The following is a 16,771-nucleotide window of genomic DNA, read 5'->3' as shown; positions in this document are numbered from 1 at the left end:
AATTGGAATCAAACCATATTTGTCTTTTTGTGAATGACTTATTTCACTTAACAAATGTCTTCATGAATCATTTATGTTACAGTACATTTTAAAACTGCCTTCCTTCCTAAGACCTAATAACATTCCATTGGAAATATGTGCTGCATTCTGCTTATCCAATCTATCAATGACTACCTGGTTTGTTTCTATGTTTTATCTACTGTAAATAATGCTACTATCGGGGCTAGGGATGTGGCTCAAGTGGTAGTGTGCTTGCCTGGCATGCGTGCGGCCCGGGTTCGATCCTCAGCACCACATACAAACAAAGATGTTGTGTCCGCCGAGAACTAATAAATAAATATTTAAAAAAAAATAATGCTACTATGAACCTGAGTGCACAAGTACCTATTTAACACCACATTCTTTTGGGTATATACATAGAAGTGGAATTGCTGGATCACATGGTAATTCTATTTTTAATTTTTTGAGGAACTATTATATTGTTTTCCACAGCAGCTATACCGTTTTACATTCCCAGTTGATATAATTCACGCTTTCATATTGATTTTTCAGGCCATACCCTCAAAGATAAGGGTCCTGGAATCTGTTCCTCTTCCCCCATGTTTGTTTCCTTTAAAAAAGAAAAAAGTGATTCTGATAAAATGTAACTAAAAACACACCTTTGAAAAAACTGCCCTCACCATCCCAAGCATCAAGGTGATTTGAGCTTTGCAGAACACATTTTAAAAAACATGGCCCTATAATCTAACAAACTAACAAAAAAGGAATAGAAACATGTAGTTGAGAAAAAACAGGATAGAAGGATTTTTAGGAATAAAGATTAATCATTAATAATTAAACTAGGAGTCACTGAGGGGCCACATTTAGTAGACCTTTAAGAAATATGCTAAAATGGTAACAAAAGCAGCAGGGGTGGGGGGGGTGCTCCAATCATGCAATTCATTTGGGGGTACTTTTGGCTGCCTTAAGATGAAGAGAAACTGTGTTTAATTTGTGTAACACGTACAATTCCTAACACAATTAGCTGTTTAAAGTCACAGAAAGTGTGGGATAGTGGGTAGACTTAAAGGACTTACCACTTTCACCCAACAGATGTGGTTCCCTATACAAGTCATTTAATTTTCCTAGCTTTTGTTACTGATTGGTAAAATCAACATATTGAGTCTTCTATATAGGGTTCCACTGCAGAGACTAGCTTATTTTAAAATCACCTGAAGAACCTGTTAAAAATTCAGATTCCTAGGTCCCAGTTCTAGAGACTCACATATTAGCCCTCAGGTGGAGTTGAGGAGGACCCATGAGGTCCCTTAACTCTGGGTGTGGAATTCATTCTAACGGCTAAACAATTTATAAGGTTTCTATCAGCTTTGAAATTCCCTTAGTCTATCAGTATTTGTGAGGGAAAAGGAAACAGGAAAAAGTGAATTTTCATCTTCTAATCCGAAACAAAAGCCATTTTTAACATTGGATAAATTTAATAACACAAAATTCTGAACTTTTAAATTTCTACTTTGTTGTTAGAATGATAAAAGCTAAACCAGTTAATATTAAAAAAATTTTAACACTACAAAAGTGAAGCAATTTTTTGAAATGTGCTGAACATGTTCATTCTCATTACTCGAACATAAATCCTTCCGCTTTCTTTACCTCTAAAGAAAACAGTTAACAAAAACCAGCCATCTAGCTCTCTGAAAAGATCAATCTTACTGATAAAGCTCTAACCCAGCTAACCAAAAAAAGACATATTACTACTTCAAAAGTGAAAGAGTCATCACTTTTGGTTCTCTGAACATTAAAATGATAAAAGTATTATGATAATAATTCTATGTCCACAAATTAATAATTTACATGAAACGAACAAAACACAAACTACCAAAACTGATTAAGAAATAGAAAACCTTTATAAATTAATAATAAATAAAGAGATTAAAAGATTTAATCCCAGTGACTCGGGAGGCTGAAGCAGTAGCACAGTGAGTTCAGTCAGCCTCAGCAACTTAGCAAAGCCTTAAGCAACTCAGCAAGACCCTGTCTCTAATAAAACATAAAATAGGATGGGAGATGTGGCTCGGTGGTTAAGTGCCCCTGAGTTCAATATCTGGTAAAGAAGAGAGGGGGTTTAAGGAAGAAGTTTTAAGAATGTCTCCAACTGCTCCCAGAAAGTAGAAGCAAAGAGAACAGTTCCTCACTCATTCCATGTGAACAGCATTACCCTAATACCAAAGCTACAGCAAGACTCTACAATAAAGGAAAACCACAGAATAATACCTCTTGTGAACATAGATGCAAAAATTCTCAATAAATTAGTAGCAACTAAATTGTGTAACTAAGCCCAAATGATATTTATTCCAAGGATGCAAGGTGTGTTTAACATTTGAAAATCAATGTAATCCATTGCTGAGGCTCAATGAGAAAAATTACATGATCATATCAATCCTATAGCTAAGATTGTAATTTTAAAAAACTATCCCCACTAAGACTGGGAACAAGGCAAAGCTCCCTCTCATTAACTTCTACTAAATCCTATCCTGTAAGTCCTAGCTACTAATGCAATAAGACAATAAAAAGAAAAAATATACGGATTGGTAAAAAAGAAATGAAACTACTTTGTTCACAGATTACAGAACAATGTAAAACATCCCAAAGAATTGACAAAAAAATTCTGGAATTAGTTGAGTATAATCAGACAAACAATGAACATTCGAAATTTGAAATTAAAAACATAATACCATTTACATTAGAACCAAAAAAAGAAACTTCATAATAAATCAAATAAAATATGCATAAGATCTATATAAGAAAAAGGTTAAAATTGATAAAAAAAATCTAAATACAGAGATATTTTAATCTCATGAACAGAAGACTTAATACCATTAAAATGTCAATTCTTTCCAAAGTGATCTATAAATACAACAAAATACCAATAAAAAAAATTCCAGCAAGTTTATTTTGTAGATATAAATGAATTGATTCTAAATTTTCTATGGAAAGAGACCCAGAAAAGACAACACAAGTGAAGAGGAACAAAGGCAAAAGATATATTATTTGACTTCAAGATTTACTATGAATCTACAGTAATCAAGACAGCATAATTGATATTGATGAAAGAGACAGAAGATGAATGGGACAGAATAGAAAGCCCAGAAAGAGATCCAAATAAATATAGTTAACTGATTTTTTTGCGGGGTGGGGGGCGGTACTGAGGATTAAACTCAGGGCCTCATGCATACTAGGCAAGTGCTTGACCACTGAGCTATATCCCTGGTCTATCAACTGAACTTTTACAAAAGAACAAAGGGAATCCAATGAAACAAAAAATCTGTAATAATAGATTCTAGAATACTTGGACATTGATCTATATGGAAAAAAAATGAAATCTATAGACCCAGATCTTTTACCGTCTACAGAATTTGACTTAAAATGGATTGTAGACATAAAAGTAAAATGCAGTTTATAAAACTTAGAACACATGAGAAAATCTCAGTAATCTTGGGTCTGTGATGAGCTTTTAAAAACAATACCAAAAGCATAATTCATTTTAAAATACTGGGAAACTATACTTCATTAAAATTAAAAACTACTCTGTGTAAGACAGGAACTGAAAAGACAACCCTTGAAGAGGCAGAAAACCCGCAAAAAGTAGATCTATAAAAACATATCTAAAACAGAAAAAAATACAACTCAATAAGAAATGGATAAAAGAGTTAAATTGACACTTCACTAAAGAAGATAAAAGTTGATCATATGAAAAAGTGCTCAACATCCTAAGTCATTAGGGAATGGCAAATTAAAGTAATGAGATAACACTTCACATGTATTAGAACAGCCAAAACCAAAAAATTGAGATGCCAAGACCTGGGGTAAGGATGCCGGCCAAAAGCACTTCTTTGGTCAGTGGGAATACAAAATAGTACAGTCGCTTTGGAACACAGTTGTCCTAGGTATATACCTAAATGAGTTGAAAATTCATCATATAAAACCATACATAAATGTTTAGAACAGAACCAAGATATCATTCAATAGATGAAGGGATAAACAAGTTGTAGCACATCCATACAATTGAACATTATTCAATGATAAAAACAAATGAGCTATTAAACAATAAAAAAATATAGAACCATCTCAGATGCACATTCATAAATAGCCAATTGAAAAGGATATGCTTTATACTATTCTAACTATATAATATTCTGGAAAAGGAAAAATTAAAGACAGCAAAAATATTAGTGGTTGTGAAGGATTCAAAAGGATAAATTGGTGAAATGCAAGACAAAAGTTTTCATAATAGTAAAAACTATTATGTAAGATACTGTAATAGTGACTGGTCCATGATGTTATGAGCTTTTCATAATCCAGAAAACTGCATAACCAAAAGCATACTGTAAACTATGGACTTCAGTTAATAATAAGGTATCATTATCATTAACTATAACAAATGTATCAACTAAATGCAAGACATTAATTAATAGTAGGGAAAAGTGTGTGTATGTGTGTAGTGGATAGCATATGGAAACTACACTGCCTTTTTTCTTTGTAAATCTAAAATTATTGTAAAAAATAAAGGTTAAACCTACTCCCTTAGGTATGTTACAAAGCTGTTCAAAAAGTAATTCAATAAGGCTTGTGAATGGAAATATGTAGTGCCCAAGTCAACATTTTGCTTTAAACGGTAACAAATGCAGATGAGTTTTAAAAAAATAAATAAATAAATCTTCAGTACTGGCCTTTTTATAGATTCATGCCAAATAAAGAAGAACATGAAACTAATTTCTTGCAATATTTTATAGCTTTGAAAATTATGCTTACTTTTCTTTACTATCAAAAAAGTCACAAGCACACACATACACTCTTAAACACACACACACACACAATTTAATATATATTTGTAAAGAAGGGGGAAAAACACAACTTTTATCTGTGTTGGGCATCTTTGGGAGATGGGATTATTAGAGTTTTTTCTGTAATTAATAATTCATTTTTCCTTATATGTTTATATATATAAGGAAAAAATAATATGTTTATTTGTATTTCTCAAAATACAAATAAACATACTTAGGCTTCTATGAGAGAAACAAAGAAAACTCTTAAGTCAGTAATAAAAATCAACTCTTTTAGGCCTGGAGGAATGTAGCTCAGTCATGGAGTACTTGCTTATTAGCAGGTGCAAAGCTCTTGATTCAATCCCCAATAACCATCCCTTGCCCCGCAAAAACAAAACACAAAAGCCCAAAACTATTTGGGGGCGAGATCCCCTTTCTTAAGGTTTTTCAACTCCATGAGAGGTATAGTAACCAGCATTTTTTTTTTTCTTAAAGAGATGGATAAAAATCAAAGCCACCCAAACAAGGTCCTATGCAGTCCAATTCATTTAATTCAAAGTAAACCTTATCTTTTTTGCCAAGCATATAGCTTAACTGGAGATTTAGAAATCATCAATTGTCGCACAGTCCTTTCCCAATTTCAGCCTCCTTCATTAGGGTTGTGAGATTATCTTCAAAGACAGGTTAAACCTGACTCTATGTAATTTTAAGTTCAAAATGGGGATTAAAATATTAGTTGCCTCCTAACATTCCTTTGAGGACTATCTGCCTAGTACATACAAAATTTATATAAAACACTGACAGGAACTGGAGATGGAAGTCAAGTATATAGCAGTTTCACTATGTTTTACTCACAGCTATGGCAAAAAAAAAAAATGGCCTTAACTATTAACATTTTCAGGAAGTAAGCATATGAGAGAACATTTTTATAACGTAGGCAACCCACAGAATTATATTACCAGGTAAGATGGGAAGACAAATATCCTTTAGTTTTTTATGGGAGACAGACAAGATGTTTAAAGGTGTTAATTCTCAGGCCAGTGTGGTGTCATTGGAGGATCTTCCATGGAGATGCAAGTTGCTAGGTGAATATGCCAAAGCCCCATTTCTAGGAACTTTTACTAGTACAGCCAGATGTGCTGAGTTATATCACAGTATTTTCTTTGGAAGTCCCCAGAGGAAGGTTCTAAGTGCTTCCTTCCATATCAAGAAACAGGCACCTTATGACCGATCCTACTTTTATGCTTTGTCTATTAATTCTACCATCTTTAAAATATACAGCCACTATGCAGCAAATTTACCTGTTTACTTTCTCCCAGATTTCTTTGACCATGGTCTTTAATCTATTATGCTGCATTTTACTCAAAGTCACTACAGATACCGTTTTTTAACTTTAGACACACAAAACTACACACAGGTTGAAGGAGAACTCTGCTTGAACTCAGACTTTTTTTTTTCCCCCATCTCAGTCAGGCTACTAAATGATTATTTTACTTTCCCCCCAAGTGCTGGGCATCATTTTATTATGCAATATCTCTTGGGGCTGCAGGCCCCTTCTTCTTTCTAAATTATCAGCCACCCAGATCCTGCTTTACTACTTCAGTCTTAGCACCATACTCAGCTTTGTCTAAAGATAGTAAGTGGTAACAGTTTTAACCCCAGAAGTGAGGAAGATCGTTAGGGCCAGATGATCTGCAAGTGGGTTGCCCTCACTGTCTGGCCTTGTTCACTGTACTACTAATCAGTCCTTTAACCTCAACCTGCAATCCAGCTTCACCTGGAATGTGTTTTCCACAAATTGATACAATCTTATTCTGTATTCATGGCATCATTTTTTCTAGTATTGAATGTCTAAAATAATTTCATGAGATTTGTGCCCAAAATGATTTCTTACTATACATCCAGTGATATTTTTAAAAGAGAATGATGTTCCCAGAATACATTCTTTTCACCAATAAGTTTTACTGAATAAACAAAACAATACTCATATTTTGTCTTTTGATCTCTTTTTAACCAAATATTTGGATCATTCCCCATTCTTTCTAATCAAACCATATTTGCCCACCCCTGGGCAAAGGATCTATGATGGAGGGGATATAAAAGGAAATTCCAAAGATAGTGACATGAAAGTCAGCTGTGAAGCTGACATGTATTGCACTCTTGCTGAAAATAGTTGAATATACAGATTCACTACATTGAATAAGTGCAATTTTCCTCTTTTTCCATTGTAGACTTGATAATGATCAGCTTTATCTGATTGAAAAGGAGCCAACCTGAAGAATACTAGGTGTAAAGTAATGTTCCTTTCCTTCCTGATGGATAACAAGGAACTACCCAACCCACTCCTTCTCCTGAATTTTACTTTCTTTTAATCCAGCAGATGAGGAAATATACTCATTTGTATTTGTAGGTGGGATGCAATTAGAAGAGGAAATAAACCTTTAATAAAAGAAACAAGAACACTACTACAAAGAACCATTTAATTATTTCCAAAGTTAGAAAAAATTTTGTAAACCAATATCTCAAGTTCCTTCATGTTCTAAAATTCTGATACTTAATGCCAACTTTAAGATACTGTAACATTTTTAAAGGGGGTTAACAGGAGGTTAAATAGTTTACTGAAAGTAAGTCATTTTCCTCAAGGAGAAAAGGTTGGATACTGAATTTAAAGTAGTTACTAAACTCCAAAAGAAATGAAAGAATTGTAACATTTAGGTTGAGGTACCAGAGTAGATGTGTTCAATGATATACAAAACACGAATCAGCCTAAGTCTGGAAGAGTATGAGAATTTTGGGATATCAGAGACTATAAGCCTTCAAGATGCTTCCAACCTGATAAGAATAATCCAGTGTTCTGTGATTAAATAAATTCCCCCAAAATACCAGTATAGAGATTATGAGAAACTGGTACTGAAAAGGAGACAAAAAACCAAAAATATTTATCTCATAACCATACCAGACTGAAATCATTTTGCTCCCAACTATTTGCTCTATTTGTTGTTGAATAAGAAAATTCACCTCTCCTAACCTGGATGCAACACATTAGGGTCCTTCAATTTTACTGTATGCACTAATAATTTTAACCTTATTTTTGACAATATAATTTTAAGTGCTACAAGATTTATATCTAAAAAATACCATGATGTGTATGGTTTTACCTTTAATCAATTCATTAATTCATTTATTTATCCAGTAAATAGTTAATTGCATATATAACCACATGTACTATACTAGGCAGTGAAATGAAAAGATTTTTTTTTCCTCCAAAAAAGTCCTAGCTCTTGGTGAGTTCTACTAGAGCTTTATAATGCAATAGAAGACTATCACAACTGAAAATAGTCAATGCCATAATGACAAGTGTAAATGACACAGAAGGCCTTGAGGCAAACAGTGTTAAGAATTCTGCTTAAAGGAGTCAAAACAAGGTTTCTAAAGATTATTCTGGAAGCAGGTTCCATTTAACCTGTGCAAAAGTAAGAAGTAAAGGGCTTGTGAAGAAATGAAAAATTAAGTGTAAGATGAAGAGCTGTTAAAAGCTCATTATTGTTGTAGCTTAAAGCAGGAAGAGATAGAGAAATGGGGGGGGGGGAGTGTACTGAGAACAGTGTGAGACTGTATTGAGTAATGAAAATACTAAACTAAATAAGAGCTCCTGCTCCTCAGGAGCTTAAAATCTAGAGAAGGAAAAAAAAAAAAAAAAAAAAAAAAAAACCCTGAAACTATTCGTTTCAAAATGGTTAGTACCTTAATGGAAGAACACAAAGGGAAACATGATTGGAAAGACACAAAGATTTCATACATCACACAAAGGTGGTAAAATCTATCCTAGGTAAACTAGAGTTGTTGAAAAATTGTGAAATGAGTAGTCACAACAGTGGCAGCATAAATGATGAACTAAAGATATCAAAACTAAATAAGGAGATTTCTGCTAAAGCCCAGGCAAGCAATGTGAAAAACATAAACAAGCCCACTCTACTGTGACAATTTTTAATTTTTTTTCCTAGCTAGACAAATCTTTCATTAAAGGAAAAAGAAAAAATCCAAGGTGCTATTTTCTAAAATTCCTTATATTTAAGGAATTGGCAATAATTTAGGTTAAAAAAAATTTAAACTTTCATTTAAAAACCTCAATAAAAATGTGAGCTTAAAATTTAGTACACATATTAAGTCTAATAATAGGCATATAAGAAGCAAACTGTGGATTTGATGGAAGCATATACACACACATAAAAACACAAATAAAAACCTGAGAAACTTGAAATACAAAATTGAAAAGGCAGAATTTAATAACCATATATACAGTATATTGTGTATACAATGCTTAGTACATGATGACAAACTTTTAAAAATAAGATAATTTTCTATTATTTTTATTCCATTTTTTTTTTTACAATAATAGAATAAAATGAAATGAAAAAACCAACACAAGATTACTGCTTATTGTATCCAACGGGCCCGAACCAGATGAGATACACCTAATTTTTGATTCTTGATTTCCTAGCATGGATTTTTATAAATGATCCTGCTATCTAGCTTTATTACTAGTAAAATACAAAAGAACTAATACTTTGGCTTAAGATAATTTCTTAAAATTCCCATTATGAACAGCTGTCTCCTTCTTAACTGAGTCAAAGGTAAAGTCAATTCACTAAGACAAAGGAACACAAGTCAAAGAATACACAAGAAACAAATCACATAAATAAGTTTTGCATTTGTGTTTTTCTTGAATCCTTAGAAGAAAGTCTCTGAAAAATCTTTCTACAACCAAAAGGCTTTTTTTTTAAACAAATCAGTCAACAAACATACTATTTATTGAGCATCTATAAGCCAAGCACTTTGTATATAATAATCCCTGCTCTCTTACAATCTAAAGGCAAGAAAGAATTCTTACAAATAATTTGTGAGATGAATTCTGTAACAGTGGTATGTATAAGATACAGTAATAAGCAATGACCGGTAGAATAAAAAAAAAAGCTTCATAAGATAGTTGAATCTTAAATGAGTTATATGAAGGAAAGGAAGACTTAAATAGCACATGCAAGAAAGTATGAAATGTGAAATAAGGCAAATGGGAGTAATTTTCAGTAACTCCCTATAGCACAGAGGGAAGGGAAAAATAACCAGAGATAAACTAAGGAGGGAAACAAATCAAAAGGACCTTATATTCATACTAAAGATCTGACTACTAATGAATTCTATTAATCTAAATTGCCATCAATTACAAGAAGGTATCATTACTGTATGTACCATAAGGGCGGGGGGCTTTATGCTTGAATCTTAATATTAAGAAGCTTAATAGAATGGAATATTATTGCATAAAACTATGCCCTCTTTGTAAGATAAAGTAATAAACCAGCCATACAAAATGGGACAGTGAAGAACTTTTTATTTCCCAACTTGTCCTTAGGTAGAAGGAGAAATAAAATCTTGCCCTGAGAAATGAACTCCAAGCAGGTCTGTTGACTGAATTAAAGTCAACACTATAGTCCAAAAATAAATAAATGAATGAAACAAAGACTTTCAAGTGGTCTCAGGTTAGTAATGTCCCTAAATTCCAAGCAGAAACAATGCAAGTTCTCTTTTGAAGAATAAGACCAATCCTGGACAACAGTAATTCAAGATGCAATCCCATTTTTTATCTTTAAAAAATAAAAAACATGCATCTTCGAAATAATGGAAAACAGTTAATCTTAAAAATCAGTCTTAAATCTGGTGGTATTTCAGAATTACCTGGAAACTTAAAAATACATATCACCAGTCTGCATAACCAGGGATTTTCAAAGAGCTAAGTACTTTAGGTAGGCATAAAGTAGAACCCCGGAATCTCTATTTTAACTGGCTACTCAACAATTTAAAAAAAAAAAAAAAAAATCTGACAAGATACCAAGACACCAGCATCTGTATGTACAATCAGCTGAACACTCCTACTACTGACAATGAAGAACAGTAGGATTTTAATCAAGAGCATAATTTGCTCAGACTGACAATTTAGGAAGACCACCCTGGCATAGGCAGACTTTGTGAAGAGAATAAAGAAGGGAGAGAAAGAATAGTAAATCTTATAGTTAGGAGGTTGCTGAAATAGCTTTAAAGCTAGAGATAGTGATCATTTTAGGAAAACAGAATATTAAGTAGGCAGAATTAGATAGAATTTTATAAAAACTAGATGAAGGTACATATAGAATGTAACACTGAAAATTTTCAGAAAATTCAGCTCTAACCCTTGTGAATTATGGCCAAGGGGACTTTAAAAATAAATCTCATTTGGGTATGGTAACCCATCCCCTTTTAACTGTAAGTGTAAGTTCAATATAGAACCCTATATTGCATGAACATCAAATGTTCCAAATGCTACTAAAACTCACAATGATCTCCAAGTTCAAATGTAAGTAGAAGGACTTTAATGTCTAACACTTAACATTTCTATGAATAAGTGTTTATAACCAGAAAAATTTAAATCTCTGGGCAAAAGACTTTAACTAATTGTTAAATTTAAATTACAAATAAAAAACAATAAATTAACAAACTTACGCTGAATATGAATGAACTGTTTGGGCTGTTTAAACTCTCCTTTGTACAAGCGATTGTAATAGTTGACGTTGCTTTCTGCCTCAGGAACGGGAATGACCATGCTCTCTTTTTTTTCTCTAAACACTTGCTGTGCTGAAATAGCTCGCTGTAAATGATGTTCCTGGAAAATGTAAAGTAGGCAATGTAAGTTGCTTTGATAATATTAATTCAAATTTCAAAACTTCTATTTAAAAGTTGTTTAATAACTGCAAGCATCAATTATAAATAATTCTTTCATTCAATTATAAATAGTTTCTTTACTGCAGACCTATAGAAAACACTGCTATCACTTCCCCTTAATACCTGTGGTTTATACTGGTACCATAAATCTTAGACTATTACAATTTTTAAAATAATTTTTCAAAAATTAAATGCATGCATACTTACAAATGGGAGTTTAAATTTTCAGTTATCAGAAGATAGATACTTGTTTGCTAAATTAATTAAGGTGCATGTCACCACTGACAGAATAAGGAAAAATATATGAGTCACACTAAATGATTTCTATTACAGATTCTAAGTATCTTCTACACTACTACTACTGTAGTAGCACAAAATTTGTAATAATTCAAAGAAAGATAAAGTTTTGCATGTTCAATAAATAGTACTGCCATCGTAAAGCAGAAAATATTTTTTAACTAAAAGTTCCTATAAAATACATCTAGGTTCTAATCTCTTTTCATCACTTGCACAACTTACTACAGTAGTCTCCTAAATGCTTTCACTACTTCCTTCCTTGCCCCAATGGCTTATTCCCCATAAAGCAGTTTTACCTTTTAGAAGGTAAATCAGGTCATGTCACTCCCCAAGAAGCCTCACCATATTCAGTGTAAAGGTGAAAAGCTACTCAATGACCTATAAGAATCTCTCTATCTGGCATTTCCTCCCTCTTCTCCCATCCTTTTAATCTAGTCATACTGCTTCTCCTTGCAGTTTCCAAATATCCAAATAGGCAACTTTGGAAATTCCTTAAAGTCTCATCTATCAGAGATGTCATGTCTTTCAGGACTTCCTTATCCAGCACTCCTTTCCTGCTTTATTTTTTTCCATGCCAATTTATCTATATCTGACATGCTCAAGATCTCATTTATTGTCCAGTCCCTCTTCCCAAACATAAAGTAATTTCCAAGAAGTCCATGATTTTTGCTTATTTTGTTTACTTTCATATGATAGTTACAACACATAGAACCTGCTCAATACATATTGAATGAACAAATAAATAAAATGAAATCTTTACTGGGTTCCTACTATGTATCAGTCTATGCAAAGCACTTTAAAACATAAACTAAGGAATAAAGATGTTTAGTAACTTATTCAAGGTAACATAACCCTAGGTGACAAAACATTGATATAAACCCAGGTGATCCATATGCAAAGTAAAATTATTGATTCTATCCTATTGTATTGTTAAAAATTTTGAAGTTTTGTGGAGTCTAAAGAAATTAAGAAAACTTCATTCAAGACTTTTGGCTATGTAAAAAGTTTTTATTCAAAAAATATCAGTGCAATGATCCAAAAAGTTTTCATGTAGCAAGATATAAATAAAATTATACAGAATGGCCGTTATATGCAAAAAGCTTCACACAAATTAGATTAAAAGAAGTACATTAAAAGGAAGGTAGGATGATGGTATGAAGGTAGAAAGATAGGTATCAATAATAATGACATAAAAATTATGTTAATTTCATAATCTTCTGACATTTGTCATTAATAAAGTGAGCAAGAAACAAAGGATACAAAAACAAAAGAGAAAGAACAGGAATGAGTAAATGAGGAAACAAACTTATTATGGTATAAACAAGTAAACAGTAAGCCAGGACAGCTACCAAGTTTCTTACAAGCAGTTAAGTTTCATCAGATCTGGTCAAGTTACATCGGCTCACCCCAAATAATCACCTATCCTATATTATAATCAACAACTCTTTGGCATTTTGTCAGACTAATTTAAATCTAGAAAAACATGCACATTCAAGAAGAGTATTGTGAAATTTAAACTGAAAAACATAAATCCTGGAATAGCTAAGTCAACTTTTAAAGGGAAACATAAAATGTGCAAGAGTTGGAGGACTGTCCTCTCATAAATTATAAAATATACATAAAGGCATAGTAATAAAAAAAGTATACCAAAAGAACAAATAGCTTACATTTATATATACAATGTATATATGTAGCAATAAAATGTATCAAAAAGTTTAATAGACGTATTTACATAACAATCACTGCTAATAGGCACTTTAAAAATCTTAATTCCACTTTGGGGAATAGGTAGCATTATTTCTATTATGTAGAATAGGAAATGAGGTACAGAGTGGTTAGGAGACTTGCCCAAGATCACTGGGTTAATAAGCAGTAAAGTCAGAGTTGATGTTCTTAATAACCACTAATTATGCAGCCTCTCATATAAATCAATGTAATAAGAAAGCTCCAAGACAGATCAGACTCATGTATAAAGAGAAGGTTGGGATAAAACCACACCACATAACTAAAGGGCAACAGCCAAACTGCTTAAGATACAAAGAAATACCAAAGGAAATACCTACACAAACTATGTATCTACGTGTGTAAGGTAAAATCGGGAACCTAACAAAAAAGGAAAATTTGTTACTGCTACAGGAGCAGAAAAGAAATTCTTTGAGTTTCATAAGCAAAACAACAGGGCAACAAATCTCATGAAATGTATTACATCAAAATTTAAAATTTCTATTAAGCAAAGGACACAATGGATGTAGTTCATAAACTTCTGACAAAATGACAGAAGTTATTTTCAATGTCTAAAACCTGTAAGTAGTTAATAACTAGATTGTGGGGCTGGGGTTGTAGCTCAGTGTTCTCTGGCACCTGGGAGGCATTGGGTTCCATCCTCAGCACAACACAAAAAAATAAATAAATGAAGATACTACGTCCATCTACAACTAAAAATAAATAAATAACTACAATGTGTAAGAAATTCCTGAAAATCCACAAGAAAAGGACAACAGTCCCAAAAGAAAAATGGATAAAATATATAAACAGGCAATTTATATGTAAGAAAACCCCAAAGGCTAGCAAAGCATCAAAGAGATGCTCAAATTCATTTGTAATCAGAGAAATGCAAATTAAACAGATAAGGTAAAACTATTAGCAAGATAAAAATTACATAATGCCAAGTGTTAGCAAGTATGTGAAAACACAAATTTCTGCAGATTTGCTACCATTCTAGAAAGTAATGGCAATACATGGTCAAATTAAATCTGCCTTCTCTGTGACCTGGCACTTCCTGTCTTGAACATATAACCCCCAAAAAATATCACACAGGTTTACAAATGGATCTATACACTAAAACAGTATCTATTGTAGAAGGCAATTTGGGGCAATCTGGGAATCTATGGCTTTGAGAACAAAAAAAATAAAATGTGGTAGATGCTCACTATGAATACTATATAGCAGTTGGTACCAACAGTGCATATGTACATTTAATATGGTAGATCTTTTAAAAAGTTGAGTGAAAATTCTTAATAGAACGAGTTATAACGTGGTTTATATAAATGCACATAAAATAACATTAAATTTGCCAGAAGAGACACATTAAACATTAGACGAAGGGTTGGGGGGAAAGAATGAAAAAGGGAAAGAGAGGTAGAACAGAATAAGTAAGTGAAATGAAAGAGGAGCCTTGCAATTTCCTTTAAAATTCAGGCTGTGTGTGATTAGTGTCAAAGAGGAAAACAGATTGGCCATATGTTAGCGGATTCATCATACTGTTTTTCTTTTCTTTTTTCTGCTTTTGTTTATTTGACAATTTCCATAATAAAAATTAAAATACAGGGGCTGGGGTTGTGGCTCAGTGATAGAGCACTCGCCTTCCACGTGTGAAGCCCTGGGTTCAATCCTCAGCAGCACATAAAGATAAATAAATAAAAGTATTGTGTCCATTTACAACTAAAAAATATTTTTAAAAATTAAAATACAGAGTAAGAGAAGAGAAGGAGAGGAAGAGAGAGGCCTTAAAGACTAATGATGATGCACCATAATCTAAGGCATATGAATAATTTAACTTTCAGCAACTGAGTTTCCTCTTTAAACAACAAAAGCATTGTTATATGATAACACTATGTACAACAGAATTTACAAAACACATTTAGCTTTAAAAACTGAACACAGATTGTTTACTCATGCACTCAAAGTATTCTAATAATCACAAATTAATAAGTGAAAAGAGGCAATAAATACTATTAGTTAATTTATATACAGAATGAAATAAATGTAGCCCTCAAAAGATTTGTAACCTCCATACTTCCCTAAAAAATCAATTCTCTACTTACAAATCAAATACACCAAACCCACTTCATATGGCTACTTTAACATTCTGAAACATTCTTCTAAAATCTACTGTAATTATACCTAAACAGTTGTGCTTTCATAGAGATATTATACATTCTCAATATCGTTAAAAGGAGCCCCCACAATCTAAATAATTCATGACTTCAGTCATATATAAAAGGTACCAAAATCTAAGAAAGAAACTTTTTTAAATAAATATATTTTTTTAATTAGGTATACATGACAGCAGAATGCATATTGATTCATTGTACACAACTGCCCCCAAATCCCCTCACCTCCCCTTTGCCTCCATTTTCCCCATGCCCTGCCCCCCATTGTGGATCAGCATCCACTTATCAGAGAGGACATTCTCAGCCTTTGATTTTTGGGATTGGCTTAGTTCGCTTAGCATGATATTCTCCAACTCCATTCATTTACCTGCAAATGCCATAATTTTATTCTCTTTTAATGCTGAGTAAAATTATTCCATCATGTATATATATCACAGTTTCTTTATCCATTCATCTATTGAAGGGCATCTAGGTTGTTTCCACAGTTTAGCTATTGTGAAAGGAGCTGCTATACAGCTCTTAGGCTGTGTTACTATGGTATGCTGATTTTAGGTCCTTTGGGTATAGAACAAGGAGTAGGATAGATGGGTCATTCCAAGTATTAAAAGCAATCTCCATATTGCTTTCCAAAGTGGTTGTACCAATTTGCAGTCCCACCAGCAACGTATGAGTGTGCCTTTTCCACCACATCCTTGCCAACTCTAATTGTTGTTTGTATTCTTGATAACTGCCATTCTGACTGATGTGAGATGAAATCTTAGAGTACTTTTGATTTGCATTTCTCTAATTGCTAGAGATGTTGAACATTTTTACAGATATTTGTTGATCAATTATATATCTTCTTCTGAAAAGTATCTGTTCAGCTCCTTTTACCCCATTTATTGAGTTTTTTTGGTGTTAAATTTTTTAAATTAATTTATTCGAATTTGTTATATATGAAAGTAAAATGCATTTCAATTCGTATTACATATACAGAGCACAATTTTTCATGTGTCTGATTGTACACAAAGT

At 32.6% G+C, this 16,771-nt stretch overlaps 1 protein-coding gene across 1 annotated transcript in view; it reads right to left on the bottom strand.

Moving 5' to 3' along the window:
* The window catches only part of Epc2 (enhancer of polycomb 2), a 137,189-nt gene that overhangs the window by 76,433 nt on the left and 43,985 nt on the right, over positions 1-16,771 (bottom strand). The window contains exon 2 of the mRNA XM_077798395.1: positions 11,352-11,511. Coding sequence (XP_077654521.1) covers positions 11,352-11,511 — 160 coding nt within the window. The remainder of the gene's footprint in view (positions 1-11,351; positions 11,512-16,771) is intronic.

The sequence above is a fragment of the Urocitellus parryii genome, chromosome 1, assembly GCF_045843805.1.
Source record: "Urocitellus parryii isolate mUroPar1 chromosome 1, mUroPar1.hap1, whole genome shotgun sequence".
NCBI lineage: Eukaryota > Metazoa > Chordata > Mammalia > Rodentia > Sciuridae > Urocitellus > Urocitellus parryii.
Note: the sequence above shows the minus strand (reverse complement) of the source record. Positions and strands in the feature narration are given on the sequence as shown.